We start from the raw sequence: 17528 nt of genomic DNA, 5'->3' as shown, positions 1-17528 counted from the left end.
AGTCTCCATTCACAGGAAAAGGTGAAAGAGCTAATGATCTTTTGGCCCTCATACATACTGATGTATGTGGACCACTGAACATACCATCCAGAGAAGGTTTTCAGTACTTCATCACATTCACTGATGATTTCTATAGATATGGTCATGTGTATTTAATGAAACACAAATCAGAGTCCTTTGAAAAGTTCAAGGAATTCAAGAATGAAGTACAAAACCAACTAGGTAAGAATATTAAAACTCTTCGATCAAATCAAGGTGGTGAATATTGAAGCCTAGAGTTTGATGACCATCTGAAAGAGTGTGGGATCATATCCCAACTTACTCCTCCTAGAACACCCCAATGGAATGGTTTATCTGAGAGAAGAAATCGAACCCTATTAGACATGGTCCGATCCATGATGAGTCACATCGATCTTCCAAACTCCTTTTGAGACATGCACCATTGACAGCAGCTTACACACTTAACCAGGTTCCATCCGAAAAGGTTGAGACGACACCATATGAGATATGGAGTGGTAAGAAACCACATATGTCTTACATGAAGATTTGGGGTTGCTAAGTTTATGTGAAACGACAAACTTCAACTAAGCTTGAGCCCAAATCTGACAAATGCTTATTTATGGGGTATCCTAAAGAAACAAAAGGGTATTACTTCTACAATCCTTCTGAGGGCAAAGTGTTTGTCGCTCGAACTGGAGTTTTCCTATAAAAGGTTTTTATTTCCAAAGGAATTAGTGGGAGAAAAGTAGAGCTTGAAGAAATTCAAGAATCACAAATCATTGATACACCTATGGAGGAATGAGAGCAGGAAACACAAGTAGTTGTGTAAGAGCAACCTGCTCATGTAGAACAAGACCAACGTACGTCAGGCAGGATACGTCACCTACCTGAGAGATATGGATATCTCATAACTGATCAAGGTGATGTATTACTCATGGATCAAGAACGAAGATGAGCCTTGTGTCTACAAGAAGGTTAGTGGGAGCATGATCGTTTTTCCTAGTATTATATGTAGATGACATATTACTCATCGGAAACGATGTCCCTACCCTGCAAAAAGTAAAGTCTTGGTTGGGGAAATGCTTTTCTATGAAGGACCTAGGTGAAGCCGCTTATATATTAGGAATTAGAATCTATAGAGATAGATCACAAAACTGCTTGGCCTAAGTCAGAGTACATACATAGACAAAGTGCTGAGACGCTTTAATATGCATGATTCCAAGAAAGGATAAGGAAGAAAGGGATCGCATGAATAAGATTCCATATGCATCTGCAATAGGATCTATCATGTATGCCATGTTATGTACTCGACCAGATGTCTCGTATGCTTTAAGTGCAACGAGTAGGTACCAATCTGATCCTGGTGATGCTCACTGGGTAGCTGTCAAGAATATCCTTAAGTATTTAAGAAGGACTAAGGACTCATTCTTGATATATGGAGGTCAGGAAGAGCTGGTTATAGTTGGATACACCAATGCTAGCTTCCAGACAGATAAGGATGAATTTAGATCGCAATCTGGTTATGTGTTTTGCTTAAACGGTGGCACTGTGAGCTGGAAAGGTTCAAAGCAAGATACAGTTGCTGATTCTACAACCGAGGCCGAGTATATTGCTGCCTCAAGTGCAGCAAAGGAAGCTGTTTGGACCAAAAGGTTCATTAGTGAACTTGGCATAGTTCCTTGCATTGTGGATCCCATTGGTCTCTATTGTGATAACAATGGTGCTATCGCACAAGCTAAGGAGCCTAGATCTCACCAACGATCCAAATACATACTTAGGCGTTATCACCTCATTCGAGAGATAATAGATAGATGAGATGTGAAAATATGCAGAGTACCTGCACTTGACAACATTGCTGACCCACTGACAAAGCCTCTTGCGTAGCAGAAGCATGATGGCCATACTAGATCAATGGGCATTAAAGGTATGCCTGATTGGCTCTAGTGCTAGTGGGAGATTGTTGGTGTAAATCCTAGAGGTCAATACTCTTGGTACTTGTATTGAATTATTTATTAATAATAAAAGGCTTTTTCTTTATTACGTTTGTTTAATAAAGTCCCTAGAATAGCTAGTCCGTTTAATGTATCAAGTGTGACTTGATCATGAAATCACATTAAACATAAGGACACTATTCTTAAAGTATCCGTAGTCGAGCTTTATTGTGAAGTGGGATAACATTAAAGCATAAAGACTATTATGTATATAGACTGATGATCACATCTCATGGATCATGGATAAGGAGTTATCAAGTCTTAAACATAGGTATGAATATTAAGAGTAATATTTATACTGGATTGACCCGCTATGAGAATACTATATAAAATGTTATGCAAAGTGTCATAAGTTATTCTCATGGTGATAATGGTGTATACCACCCTTCGACCTGAAACCATTATGGACCCTAGATGTAGAGTCGAGTGCTTTATTGCTGATTAAACGTTGTCCGTAACTGGATAACCATAAAGACAGTTGATGGGTACTCCACGAAGCATGCTGAGGAACATGAGTGACCTAGATGGAATTTACCCATCCTGCATAACAGGATAAATGTCTATGGACCCAATAAAACTGGACAAGGATGACACGGTCTATGCCTTGTGTTCAATATAGACATAAGGGCGAAAGGGTAATTATGCACATAAGTATTATCACAGAAGGATTTGTCAGATCACATGACATTTTCGTGTCTTGGGTAGCAGTGATGTGTTGCTAGATACCGCTCACTGTTTGTTATGTTAAATACTGATTTAATATAATTGCCAATGCCGCGAAAACCTACAGGGTCACACACAAAGGATGAATTGATGAGAGATAGAGTAACTAAGGAACACCGTAGGATACGGTGCACTTAAGTGAATTGTGGAACATCGTAAGGTACGGTGTACTTAAGTAGAATACGAAATATGGTAAGGTACCATGCGCTTAAGTGATTTTGGGCATATTATAAGATATGGGCCACATACACTTAAGTGGGCTTTTTATCTTGAAGCCCATACAAGTGGTTCTATAAATAGAACCCTTGTGCAGAAGTATTCATTGCGGTTGCATTTTCGTTTTCTCTCTCTCTCTCTCTCTCTCTCTCTCTCTCTCTCTCTCTCTCTCACTCACTCAAAGCCTTCATTCGTACCATCTAGCACTGAGATTGAAGGAATCCGTTCGTGTGGACTGAGTAGAGGCGTTGTCATCGTTCAACATTCGTGATCGCTTCATAGATCTGCATCAAAGGTTTCAATCCTCACAAGAGATCTGCACCAAAGGTTTCAATCGTCACAAGAGGTAACGATTCTATCACTGATCATGCCCATTCGTAAGGATCACTAAAGGCTTACAAAAAGGTGCCCATAAGTTTGCTGTCCTGAAAAAATTTAATTTCCGCTGCGTTTTGGATCGCCGTTCTCCTACAGGTAACATGTGAAATAAGCCTAAAAACACAATACGATTTCTCGGTATCAGACTCCCTCATACTTAGACTGTTGCTTGTCCTCAAGCGATCACCCAACACATATGAAAAACAATTAAGTACATTGTTTGAACATAGACACGATGATACTCTAAGTAGTACGAGACTGCTAGGCTAATGCTAGATAAATATGTACTAGATAACAATAACAAGGATATCGTAGTGACACACATCCGCATTTACACGGACAAAAACCCCCCCTATACAAAACCAATTCGAATCATGCCATTATAACTCGATCTACATTATTGATTCTTTTTCAACCTCTTTTTCATTCTAGCGCAATCACATTAAGCTTGTTATCCATACACATTTAAGGCAGGTGAACCTGTTAGTGACTACGATCTCGTTTTCAACTTTTTCGCACTTACTTAGCAAATTTTGCTTAAGTATCAACTGAATTTTTAAGAGTTCGTACCGTTCGGCTAAATGATTGGGTAAGGATCACCTAACTTAGAAGGCATAAATCTTATCACAAATTTTATTCATTATATGTATTTTTTTGGCTTGAGATCTTACACTTATTTGCATCAGCTTCCTTACTCATGTGTGCATTAGAATGGTGTTGACTGCTAGTATAAATTACTCAAGGGGCTACTTAAAAAAACTTAGAATTAAGGTCTTGGCATAGTGGTTATTCAAATCAATGTCGCATACTTAGGGAGTTTAGGGTGTTAGTACGGTACTGATATTATTGACACTTTCCCAAGTCTATCTAACAAAGCCTAAAAATGAGAAACAAACTATACTATAGATGTGTCATGCCATTGGATCAGAACAATTTTTTTTTATCATTGGGGGTCAAATCTAAGGGAATTTTCAAACAAAAGAAAAATATCATGCAATAGGACTCAACAACACATGTATGACTCGACCAATATCTAAAAAGAACTAACTAGGAAAACAATGAAAAAGAAAAATATAACTAGGAAAATAATGGAAATGAAAAATAAAGCTAGGAAAGCAATGAAGATGAAAAACAAAGATACTTGAACCAAACATTGTCCTTAATGTTTCAGTGCAAGCCGGAGAAAGGAGTAGTAAAACCTGGTAGGGGGCTCAGTGATGTCGATCACGGCCTCTGTGTCGTCCAATACCTCCTCTACCAAACGCAGGATGGGGCACATGTTGCATGTAATCCCTTATACCTGATACTTCCATGTGCATTCCGTTCATTTGCTCAGTGAGGTCACCCATGTTGAGCTCAGTCCTCTCGTCAAAGTCAAGTCGAGTCTCTCTGATCTGATCAATGGTGACCCTCATCTCCTCCTGCCGCCTCTGAATATTCCTAAGTAGTACATCACAGTCTACATCAACATCATTCTGATGTCTAAGATCACTCAGAATGTCATCAAGAGTTGTCCTCGTGGCAGTGTAGTCGTACTCCTCGCGGGTTGATATTCGGATGCGGTACCTACAAAAGTGTCAGGAAAAGCACGTGTGATGTGTGCATGGGTGTCAGTATGGGGAGCATCTTGCTCCATATGATCAAGCTCATGGGCATTAAGATCAAAAGTCCAATTAGCGCTTATTAACACGTCGATGCATGCGGCACAAGGTAAAGTAACTCATTTCACCTCTCAGTTACTAATCATAAAAAAATATTTGTCGTCTGGTTTATTCTTGATAAGGCGCATGCTACGACAATAGTCAAGGTTGGCAAAAGGAGTCTCTAACAACTTAAGCGTAGCCAACTTCGTGCCTAAGTTTAACGCAATGGCTATATATGTAATCAACCCTCCAACACAAACATGACCTCTTGTCCTAACACTGGTAGACTAAAAGTGTGCTAATAAGAATGGTGTTGGGTTAACTTTGGTTTTACATAAGGCACAATAAATAAGGAAAATGTCTCTAGAATTTACGTTTCTGGTATTTTCTTGACTAAAACTAGTGCTGGCCAAAATGCGGTTCAAATACCTAATGGTTGGGTTGTGAATAGCGGTAGCTTTAAGGCCTTCCCAGTCGATGGTGGTTTTGCCCGTTAGTTGCTGCCAAAAGTCGAGAGCGTTGGATTCCCATTCGCTCTCTAAAGGGTGCTGGCAAGCATACTCGTCTCCATGAGGGAACAAAAATAAATTGGCCATTTGGTCTTGACTAATATCATAATTTCTATTGAACATACTAAAGTGTGCAGTGCCAGTGGTACGGGATCCTCCTATAAGGATGATGTATCGAAAAGAACTTAAGAACTCGTAGGTAAGTCGAATATACGTAGGACTAGTTAAAGAGCAACCGTGAGACATACCTAGGTTATTAAGCACTCAATGGACATTGTCAAATAAACCCAAATCACAAAGGGCAGCATCATCGGGGTACCTCGTCCCTAAGACGTCCCTCTTGAAAAAACTCAATTCTTCAAAGCTTTCACTCGGCTGAATCCTCGTTGCAAAATCATGTACAAAAAACCCCAAATCAACCTTGATCTTGGAGGAAAAAACATAATTAGTTTTATCGAAACCCCCAAAGAATACTCAATCCAATTTGATTACAACAATCCTAAATTGGATCTTATCAATCTTATTTAGATGACACTCAACAAAAATGATTATGTGTAATTGTTTAATGTATGAAGAGAAAAAGGTTGAAGATGATGAGAAAATTATTTGTATGTTCTAGGTTTCAATATTGAAAAGTCATGCATATATATATATATATATATATATATATATATATATATATATATATATATATATATATATGTGTGTGTGTGTGTGTGTGTGTGTGTGTATGTGTGTGTGTGTGTGTCTGTGTGTATGTGTCTGTGTGTGTGTGTGTGCGCGTGTGTGTGCGCGCGTGTGTGTATGTGTGTGTGTGTGCGCGCGTGTGTGCGTGTGCGTGTGCGCGCGCGCGCGTGTGTGTGTGTGTGTGAAGGAAAATAACAAAAAAAATAGATTTTTGGAAATTACAAGTGAAAAAAATTGAAACACCCCAAGGATGTTTGAGTCGACCCATAAAATTATTTAAGCTTCTATGTGTCGCCCCATGCAACATAGGAGTCGACTCCAAGAAGGCAGAATTATTTGGTTTTTCAAAACACCAGTTGGAGTCGACCTCTGGAGATTATGTGTCAACCCACCCGAGCTCTGTGTCGACCCAAACAAGGCAACAACTTTCCTTTTAAAATTGTCTTAAGTATGTGTCGACCCAAACACGTATGTGTCGATCCAAAACTGTATTTTTCCCATAAAACTCATTTTTTTAAACATGTAAAGATGATTTTAACCTATTTTAAAATGTCCTAAGATGAAAATGCACATCTAGACATGGAGAGAAATGTCTAATACATACAAATACTAAGTATCCTAGTTTTGAAATCACCGAAACATTTCTAAGAGGATATTGTACTCACACTTGAAACTAATCGTTGTAGAAGATTTGGTTAAGATTTTTAGGTTGTTTTCAAGATTGAGGTGATTCTCAATGATGATGACAAGTTCCGTTGAAAATAAGTAGATTCTTCCCTCAAGAATTACCGTAGTAGTGATTGTATGGAAGACTATAGATAAGGCGAAGTTCTTCTTGAATCTTCAGAAAACTCACCCCTCAAGGAATCGGTAGGATCAATTGATTGCTGCACATGAAGGCTTGGAGAAGATTGATGGTATTGGAAGATTAAATAATGGTTAATCGAGTAAAGATTACGTATAAAAGTTTGGCATTATGCTATATACAAGTCATGATCCATAAGAGATTTTAATATTCTCAGTTGTATTATGGATTGGTGATTGTATGAACTCTTGGAAATATTTGTCAAATAAAAGGATCAACGTAGGCCCCAATGGGAAACCATTGAAGAGTGCACGTAGGCAAAGCGATGACGAACGCCGAAGTATTTGCACGTAGGGAAACCATTGAAGATTTTAATTTTCTCTTACTCTTGTATTTAATTTCGTAGTATTTGCGTGCTTAGGTATTTCAATTATATCATAGTTTATCGTTTATTCAATTGATAACGATTTATTATATAAGCATTAGGTTTTGTTAGAATTGGATACCTTATTGAGATGAATTGGTGATTAATATTATGAGAAATAATTGAAGTTATAATTCTCTATATTGAATCATTGTATAAATACACCTTGTGGATTATACAATATAATCAATTGAATACCTAGTGTTTCACCATATTCATCTTTGTTGTTTATGAAACAATTTGGTGTTAACATTATCGAAACTTCGAATAGTATAATTTTCATATTTTCGCATCAAACCTTCTGCTCACAATTTTTTAAAACACTTTAATAGCTTTTTTAAAAGTGCTTGATTTTCTTTAGGTATATTCTCCCCCTATAGACCGTTTTTCGACTCCTATATTCATGCGCCTACGCAAATGGGATATAAATGGCTTACTATTCACTCGATTTAGGGACATAATCATTATGTAGGAGAGACTCGACAATTGGCATCAAGAGTTGGTATTTTGATTATGTCTAATCGATATCCAAAATTTGTGAATATTGCAGAAGATGACGATCCTAAGGGAGCGTATAATAGAACACCCGTTTTCAAAGGTGAAAATTATATTTATTGGAAAGCGAACACGTATGTACACTTGTTATTGGTTGACAAAAAATGGTGGTGTACCGTCACTGAGGGACCATTTATTCTCAAGGGCAATGATGACGTTGTTAAGCATCCAAAAGATTGGGATGATGTTGAAACCAAAAAGGCTTCATATGATTTGAAAGCGAGGAACATACTTATTTCCGCTTTAAGTACTAAAGTGTTCTACTCAATTTTACATCATACAAGTGCTAAAGATATGTGGGACGCACTCCAAACTCTCTATGAGGAAATGAATGACATCAAGGATTATAAAATCAATATGTTTATAGAGGAGTTTGAACTATTTCATTTGGAACCCGGAGAATCTGTGGATTCCATGCAAACTATATTCCTTAATTTAATCAAGAAATTAAGCAATCCCTTCTCGTGAACAAGAGAACAAACTATATTCCTCTGGTGCAGGTCCACTAATGTAAGGAACAAGAGATTCATAAACTGCATCAAAATTTTATTTTTTCTCATATAGACGTGTGTATGATTCGGTATGGCGCCTCAAATCTTGGTTGCCAATATCTACCTCATTCACAATAACCCGTTTGACATCCAGAGACACAATAAGTTTGGAGAAAACATCATGGCGCATCATATCTAATGAAAACAACAACATAAAATACTAAAAAAAATAGCTAAAACAAAAAACAGATAGTTGGAAATGAAAACAGACAAACTACAAAAATGCATTTTTGGAGTAATTCATACAAAATTCAAAAATACATATACATATTAAAAATAAGTTTTCTCAACTTCAAAACAAGTTAATGTGAGAAATGATGCTTGAAAACACGATCTTTACTTTGAATTCCAACCTCCTTTTCTCCTTTTGGTGTGATGAAACAAAAGAATGAAATTTTGGAGTGAAAATCTTGATTTAGAATGGAAGGATTCTTGGAAAGGATTTTTAGAAAAAATGGGTATGAGATTTGATCATACAAGTGACTGTTTTATTAAAATCTCGTTTGATATTTCTGAAAATGCATCTCCAAAAATGTCTGACATGCAAATGTGGTACGTTTTCAAATTGCTGCTTCAATATACTAGAAATGCATTTCCAAAATCTCCACTAGGATGATCAAAAAATAATAAATTGAATTGATATGTCCGGAGATGTGTAACAGCCCAATTTTAGTAATTAGTTCGTATATTATTATTATTATATTATATTTAATTATTTGGAGTGTTAAGTAATTAATCGGTTGTTAGGTAGTATAATGATCGAGTATATTAATTAATTTGGTGTGTTAATTAATTATTTAGTTGATATAATTAAATAATTGAATTAACTAACTTGGCGTGCATAGTGAGTGGTTTAATTTATTTAAATTTAAATAAGAGATATTTAAATATTATGTATTATTGGGCCTAGTAATTAAATTAGATAGATGTCATGATTTAAGCCCAACTAGAATACTAATATAAATAGTAAGAGGTGAGGAGAGTGAGAATTAGAATTCATTTGAACATTGAAGGCAATAGAGAAAAAGGAGAGGAAAAGTAAAGAGAAGAGCTAGGGTTTCCATCAAATTGAAGAGGTAAGGGGGGAATCCTTATTATTATGGGTTAGTATGATTGAGTCGGGTTAGTATGATTGAGTCAATGGGTAGATGTATGTTTAGGTTAAAATTCCTAAGTTGCATGATTTTAGGATTGTTAGGTTTTGATGATTATGCTTGATTGTGGTGATTGATTGTGTTAAAACCGCAAATTAACGTTATATATTTGGAGTATTGTGTGAGTTATAATTTTCTGAACGTTTAGCTTTTTACGGAATTGAAATCGGAGGTCCGGAAGTCCTCCAACGATGAAAACCGCGGAAAATTCTGCATGCTGTCCGTCACACTCGCGGCCTGTTTTTATGTTTTATTGTCGAAATCGTTTTGGTCATAACGTTTGATCCGTAAGTCCAAATCGAGTTCCGTTCGAAGCGTTGGATGGCTGAAACAGAGGGCTATAACTTTGTTTCAGGAATAAAATAATTTTGGAGATTATTTCATGGACGTTCTGGGGGTTGAAGAAGATGAAAATTATGTTGGAAAATTTAATAAACAACAACTTTTAGTAATGCCTTCGTGCACGGTTTTGATCATAACTTTTAACTCGTAAGTCCGATTTTGGTGGCGTTTGAAGCGTTAGAAAGCTAATTCTCATACCTAAAACATGGTATTGATTGCTAATATGTTTTAATAATATTCACATGCCTACTGTATTGATAAATATATTGGGTTATACGTTTGGTTGATGAATCGTTGCATTGTTGTAATATGATTGCGTGATAATTATGTTAAGATGTTGATGAGTGGTTATTATTTGTTGATATTATTCATGTGGTAACATGAATTGGTTATTGTATGATGAATGATGTGATGCATAATTATGAATGATATATTGTTATGGATGTGTATATGTACCATTGGTGGATTGTGAATGATATATTGTTATGAATGTGTATATGTAATTGTGGATGATATGTTGTTATGAATGTATATATGTACCATTGGTGGATAATTCATAGAGTTGAGTTATGGTGATATGTGGAATGTTAAGATGGTAGAGATTATCTTAATTGCATATGTGTTGGTATGTGTGCATTCATTCATAGCATGGTCGACTTCATTGTGGAAGTGGTGAAACTGTGGGTTCACATGGTAATAGACGTTGATCCTTAATTGGAAATAGGCGTAGTGGCTTGGATTCTAGATATTGAATCGGAAAGCGGTGGAACGTTGGGTCCATATAGACGTTGATCCTTAATTGGAAATAGGCGTAGTGGCTTTGATCTTGTCCGGATCGGAGTGTGGCTTGGATTCTAGATATTGAATCGGAAAGCGGTGAAACTTTGGGTTCACATTGAGGTACCGCATGCATAGAGTCACATGTCTTGCATTGAGTCACAGTTGAATGTTGTATTATTGTGATTGTGATGTGTGTACGAGTTATAGTAGTTGAATTTGGTGATGTTTGGATACCTTGAATTTGGTGAAATACGTGATTATGTGATAATTGTGGCTATGTGTATATTTGAGAATATTGTATTGAATTTTAATATTAACTCCTTGAGTATTGAGGTATGTTTGAAATATGCGAAATAAATGCTGGTTAATATTATTGACATGATTATACAAAGTGTGATGAATTCTTTTAATTGTTGATTTAATCATTGTGCCTTATTATGCTATTTCATAATGATTTGAATTTTCACCCTTTCTGTTTGAATGTTACCTTTACATGGGTATCGTGAAGATACTACAGAGTAGTATTGCTGGAGTAAGTCGACGGTAGCTCGCTCGAGATTAGCTGGAGAGTTTCCGTATTTTAGTTTGACGATTAGGTAATGAGTCAATGCTCTGGTCATGTAACACTGGGTAGATTGGTAGTATTGAACTCATATCGTATTTGGATATGCATTACGTTATTACTTACCTTATTTTATCTTGAGATGATTGTTGAGAGATGATCATGGTATGAGACATGAATCATTTTATAATATACATGAGTATTCTTTATTTTCCGCTGCGAACGCATATGCTTGAATATTCATGATAATTGAGATGTGTTATTTTAAATGACCAGATGTATTGTTGGTTTTTGAAAGCTTTTAGTTTTTGAAAACGTCGATGTGACAGCCTTTTGTTTATATGTGTGCTTATTTACTCTGATTATATGTTAAATATTTTGGGATAGAAAAATGGGTGTTACATTAGTGGTACCAGAGCCTGGTTGACCAGTTGGTCAATAGTCACTAATGTGTTACATTAGTGGTATCAGAGCATGGTCGACCAGTTGGTCAATAGTCGTTAGGATTTTCAATCCCATTGTATTTGATTCGTGTATCTGACACGATCAATACTGCTTGTCTGGTTGATTCGTCCGGCCAGGTTGTTTAATTAGGTTGTTCCCTAGTATGCGACATGTGTGTGAGAACACTGTCGATGCTTGTTTTATTTTCCATTGGTAGGTTGGGAACTCGAGGATAAGATGAGGGAATCGTATCCGGAGTTGTTCGTTTGAGGAATTTTCGAGGACGAAAATCTTTTAAGTGGGGGAGAGTTGTAACAGCCCAATTTTAGTAATTAGTTCGTATATTATTATTATATTATATTTAATTATTTGGAGTGTTAAGTAATTAATCGGTTGTTAGGTAGTATAATGATCGAGTATATTAATTAATTTGGTGTGTTAATTATTTATTTAGTTGATATAATTAAATAATTGAATTAACTAACTTGGTGTGCATAATGAGTGGTTTAATTTATTTAAATTTAAATAAGAGATATTTAAATATTAGGTATTATTGGGTCTAGTAATTAAATTAGATGGATGTCATGATTTAAGCCCAACTAGAATACTAATATAAATAGTAAGAGGTGATGAGAGTGAGAATTAGAATTCATTTGAACATTGAAGGCAATAGAGAAAGAGGAGAGGAAAAGTAAAGAGAAGAGCTAGGGTTTCCATCAAATTGAAGAGGTAAGGGGGGAATCCTTATTATTATGGGTTAGTATGATTGGGTCAATGGATAGATGTATGTTTAGGTTAAAATCCCTAAGTTGCATGATTTTAGGATTGTTAGGTTTTGATGATTATGCTTGATTGTGGTGATTGATTGTGTTAAAACTGCAAATTAACGTTATATATTTGGAGTATTGTGTGAGTTATAATTTTCTGAACGTTTAGCTTTTTACGGAATTGAAATCGGAGGTCCGGAAGTCCTCCAACGATGAAAACCGCGGAAAATTCTGCATGCTGTCCGTCACACTCGCGGCCTGTTTTTATGTTTTATTGTCGAAATCGTTTTGGTCATAACTTTTGATCCGTAAGTCCAAATCGAGTTCCGTTCGAAGCGTTGGATGGCTGAAACAGAGGACTATAACTTTGTTTCAGGAATAAAATAATTTTGGAGATTATTTCATGGACGTTCTGGGGGTTGAAGAAGATGAAAATTATGTTGGAAAATTTAATAAACAACAACTTTGAGTAATGCCTTCGTGCACGGTTTTGATCATAACTTTTAACTCGTAAGTCTGATTTTGGTGGCGTTTGAAGCATTAGAAAGCTAATGCTCATACCTAAAACATGGTATTGATTGCTAATTTGTTTTAATAATATTCACATGCCTACTGTATTGATAAATATATTGGGTTATACGTTTGGTTGATGAATCGTTGCATTATTGTAATATGATTGCGTGATAATTATGTTAAGATGTTGATGAGTGGTTGTTATTTGTTGATATTATTCATGTGGTAACATGAATTGGTTATTGTATGATGAATAGTGTGATGCATAATTATGAATGATATATTGTTATGGATGTGTATATGTACCATTGGTGGATTGTGAATGATATATTGTTATGAATGTGTATATGTAATTGTGGATGATATGTTGTTATGAATGTATATATGTACTATTGGTGGATAATTCATAGAGTTGAGTTATGGTGATATGTGGAATGTTAAGATGGTAGAGATGATCTTAATTGCATATGTGTTGGTATGTGTGCATTCATTCATAGCATGGTCGACTTCATTGTGGAAGTGGTGAAACTGTGGGTTCACATGGTAATAGGCGTTGATCCTTAATTGGAAATAGGCGTAGTGGCTTGGATTCTAGATATTGAATCGGAAAGCGGTGGAACGTTGGGTCCATATAGACGTTGATCCTTAATTGGAAATAGGCGTAGTGACTTTGATCTTATCCGGATCGGAGTGTGGCTTGGATTCTAGATATTGAATCGGAAAGCGGTGAAACTTTGGGTTCACATTGAGGTACCGCATGCATAGAGTCACATGTCTTGCATTGAGTCACAGTTGAATGTTGTATTATTGTGATTGTGATGTGTGTACGAGTTATAGTAGTTGAATTTGGTGATGTTTAGATACCTTGAATTTGGTGAAATACGTGATTATGTGATAATTGTGGTTATGTGTATATTTGAGAATATTGTATTGAATTTTAATATTAACTCCTTGAGTATTGAGGTATGTTTGAAATATGCGAAATAAATGCTGGTTAATATTATTGACATGATTATACAAAGTGTGATGAATTCTTTTAATTGTTGATTTAATCATTGTGTCTTATTATGCTATTTCATAATGATTTGAATTCTCACCCTTTCTGTTTGAATGTTACCTTTACATGGGTATCGTGTAGATACTACAGAGTAGTATTGCTGGAGTAAGTGGACGGTATCTCGCTCGAGATTAGCTGGAGAGTTTCCGTATTTTAGTTTGACGATTAGGTAATGAGTCAATGCTTTGGTCATGTAACACTGGGTAGATTGGTAGTATTGAACTCATATCGTATTTGGATATGCATTACGTTATTACTTACCTTATTTTATCTTGAGATGAATGTTGAGAGATGATCATGGTATGGGACATGAATCATTTTATAATATACATGAGTATTCTTTATTTTCCGCTGCGAACGCATATGCTTGAATATTCATGATAATTGAGATGTGTTATTTTAAATGACCAGGTGTATTGTTGGTTTTTGAAAGCTTTTAGTTTTTGAAAACGTCGATGTGACGCCCTTTTGTTTATATGCGTGTTTATTTACTCTGATTATATGTTAAATATTTTGGGGTAGAAAAAGGGGTGTTACAAGATGCATCTCCCGAACAAAATTTTATTTTAAAGTAGGGTGACACTCATTTGATGCATCATTCAATGATGTAAAGGATTCGTTTGGAGATAGATCTCAAAAATTTGATGAACATTTATTTTTTATTTTTATAGGGTGTTTTTCCATCTCATAGGGTGAGATTTGAATTTCCCAATTAATATACAAGTTATATATGGAGGTTTTTTCCTCTCACCCCCAAATTTTAGTTGACACTCTCACACCCCTTGTGCTTTTACCGTAACAATCTTTGGATTTTTTATATTTTTGAAAAATTGTATGTTTTTCGGATTTGTGATTTTTTTTGTTGAGTTTTTACCGAATTTTTGAAGAATTACATGAGCTTTTATTGGATTTTTAAGAAATATATGATTTTTTACCGAATTTGAATTGCCGGATTTTCAAAATCCTATGAATTTTTATCGAATTTTTTAAATACACTATCAAATATTTCAAAAAGACATGAATTTTTATCGGATTTTTTTGAAAAATCTCTGAGTTTTTACCAGAATTTTTGAAAAATCCGAGTTTTTATCGGATTTTTAAAAAATGTATGAGTTTATTTTTCAAAAAGTCTATGATTTTTTATCGGATTTTTCAAAATACACTCTCCAATTTCAAAAATATATAAATTTTTATCGGATTTATCAAAAAATCCAATAATATTAATTTAGTTTTTTTCCCTATTAAATGAATTATCAGATTTTTCAGAAAAAATAAAAAACTATACAACATACCGGATTTTTCGAGTTTCACTACTAAATTTTTCGTTTACTATTTTTGATTAAATTTCAATAATAATATTTTCACCATTATAAAAATATGTGGGGTGTGAGACTAAACTTGAGGTGGCAGGAAGAAAAATATATTAGAATTGCTGAGCCCAAAATTAAATAGGCCCAATACAATATCATAATTGCTATTACACCTCACATTTTATTATATTACAAACTAACATTCATTCATAACTTTTTAGCAATTACAGAAATGTGTTTTTTTATTGCTTAGAGTTAGAAGGGTAAATATGTTTTATCGCAAACATTTCATTTCAATTAACTTTTTCTCATCCGAAAATTCAAAGCCGAATGCAGCTTTAGTTAAAAAAGTGAATAAAAGAAAAAAGAAAAAGTGTAGTTAGGACGAAAGAGTAAAAGGAAAGGAAACATCCAAAAAGGACAAACAAATGAACAGAGAATAGGCACAATGGGGTCACGAGACTAAATATATAAAATAAAAATTAAATTAAATTAAAATCGCAAAAAAAACAGAACAATATGATTTCTTTTTAAAAATAAAAAAGAATCAGAATAATAAATTTCACACTTGACACTCTTTTTATTTGATCTCTCTATCTTCTTTATAATCTTTCTCTCTCTACACTCTGGCAGTTTCACTCTCAGCCTCTCTGTCTTTGAGTTTAACACTATGCACAGACAATCCTTAGGTTCACCATCTTCCAAACTCCATCTCCATGGAGTCATCAACGGCGCAGAAACTCTCATCGCCGACGAACCACCGAAACCTCACCGTCTCTCTTCACCTCCTCCTACACCGCACAAGTTCATTCACCTCATTCCGATCCTCACTCTCTTCTGCTTTTTCATCCTCTACTTCTTCTCCCACACTCCTTCACCTTCAGACCTAGATCACCATTTCACCGGATTCAAACGTCATCATTCAGGTACAACAGTGCAAATTTCATCATTCTTTATTCATTTCGCTAATTAATTTATTCACAGTTTCATATTTTTCTCCAGAATTGAATAGTGATATTGGAGTACATTACGTGGATTCGAAAAGAAGCGATGGATTGGCGATTAGAAGTTTGCAACAGATTCCTAAATCTCAACGTCACAGAAAACTCGCCGATTTTTAATCAGCAATCTTCAAACTCTTCACACGTGTGATTCTTCCATCCTTATCCTTCCATTCTATATTTTATCTGAAGTGTTATAGATTGTGGATTCAGTCGGTAAAAAAAATGAATAAATCATCCTCTCATATGTTCCATTCAATTGCATAGTTAATTTTATTAATTATTATTCATTAATAGTAGTATCGTATTTAGTGTTCGGCTTAAGATAGCAGTCAATGCGCCGGGTGTTGGAATACAGCTGTATTCTGTTTTGTGACCGTTGCTTCGTTTCGAGTGCCGTTAAGGACTGCCAGCTGGAAATTGCGGTGTTTTAATTAATTGTTGCTGCCTCGGTTAGAAATAAAACGGGTCTTCTTACGCCGTCACCGCTGCGTGGTGTAATTGCGATGACACGTGGCGTTATTTGGGGGCAAATAAACGGAAAAAATGCTGCAAATAAAAAGTGTCGGTGTTGGAAGTTTAACAAAACGGCGTCGTGTAAGAAAGAATCTTAGAACTATACGGAAATAATCAAATGAATGATTGGGCCAGGATCCAGTGTGGTTGATGGTGCAGTGTTTGTGTAGGTGGGACCTGGAGGTTTTATTTTTTATTTTATTTTTTATTTTTTATTTTTTGGTTGGTAGCTCATCATGTTGAATGCTGATAAAGCAATAGGATAAGTTATTAGTATTAGAAACGGTAGGGATCATATAATTCATCAAACTATATCCAAAATATGAATGAATACATTAAGTATTGTATTGATCGTTTCGTTTATAACTTTATATTGCTTTGTCGACACCTATCACTAAATGACAATATTGTATTAACGTATGAATTGTACACTCATTGCTAAAAGGATGAGGTGGGTGTACACATAATAACTCTCATACATATAATTGAGAAATTGACATTGTTGACAACAATACTTGACGAAGAAATTGAGAGAATACGAATATTTATCCATTAAATTATTAGTAAGGTAGTATAGTATTGATTTATCCATTAAATTAT

The 17528-nt window shown here is 35.2% G+C and overlaps 1 protein-coding gene across 2 annotated transcripts; it reads left to right on the top strand.

Annotated features, from left to right (window-relative positions):
* Positions 1–15982: 15982 nt before the first annotated feature.
* Positions 15983–17277, top strand: LOC127119773 (uncharacterized). 2 transcript variants are annotated; one of them, XM_051050091.1, is made up of 2 exons: positions 15983–16337; positions 16414–17277. In XM_051050091.1, the coding sequence occupies exons 1-2, from the start codon at positions 16082–16084 to the stop codon at positions 16530–16532; spliced, it is 375 nt and encodes a 124-aa protein (XP_050906048.1). In that variant the 5' UTR covers positions 15983–16081; the 3' UTR covers positions 16533–17277. The 2 variants fall into 2 exon arrangements, with proteins under 2 accessions (XP_050906048.1, XP_050906047.1); XM_051050090.1 differs by having other exon boundaries at positions 16396–17277.
* The last annotated feature ends 251 nt before the right edge of the window (positions 17278–17528 follow it).

This window comes from Lathyrus oleraceus, chromosome 2 (genome assembly GCF_024323335.1).
Source record: "Lathyrus oleraceus cultivar Zhongwan6 chromosome 2, CAAS_Psat_ZW6_1.0, whole genome shotgun sequence".
NCBI lineage: Eukaryota > Viridiplantae > Streptophyta > Magnoliopsida > Fabales > Fabaceae > Lathyrus > Lathyrus oleraceus.
The sequence above is the reverse complement of the archived record's forward strand: the minus strand, read 5'-3'. Positions and strand labels throughout refer to the sequence as shown.

Excerpts from the sequence above, each read along its gene's own strand:
- LOC127119773 (XM_051050090.1), top strand. The coding sequence starts at position 16,082 with ATGCACAGACAATCCTTAGGTTCACCATCTTCCAAACTCCATCTCCAT. Across the intron at positions 16,338-16,395 it reads ATTCAAACGTCATCATTCAG|TTTCATATTTTTCTCCAGAA; the intron begins GTACAACAGTGC and ends ATTTATTCACAG.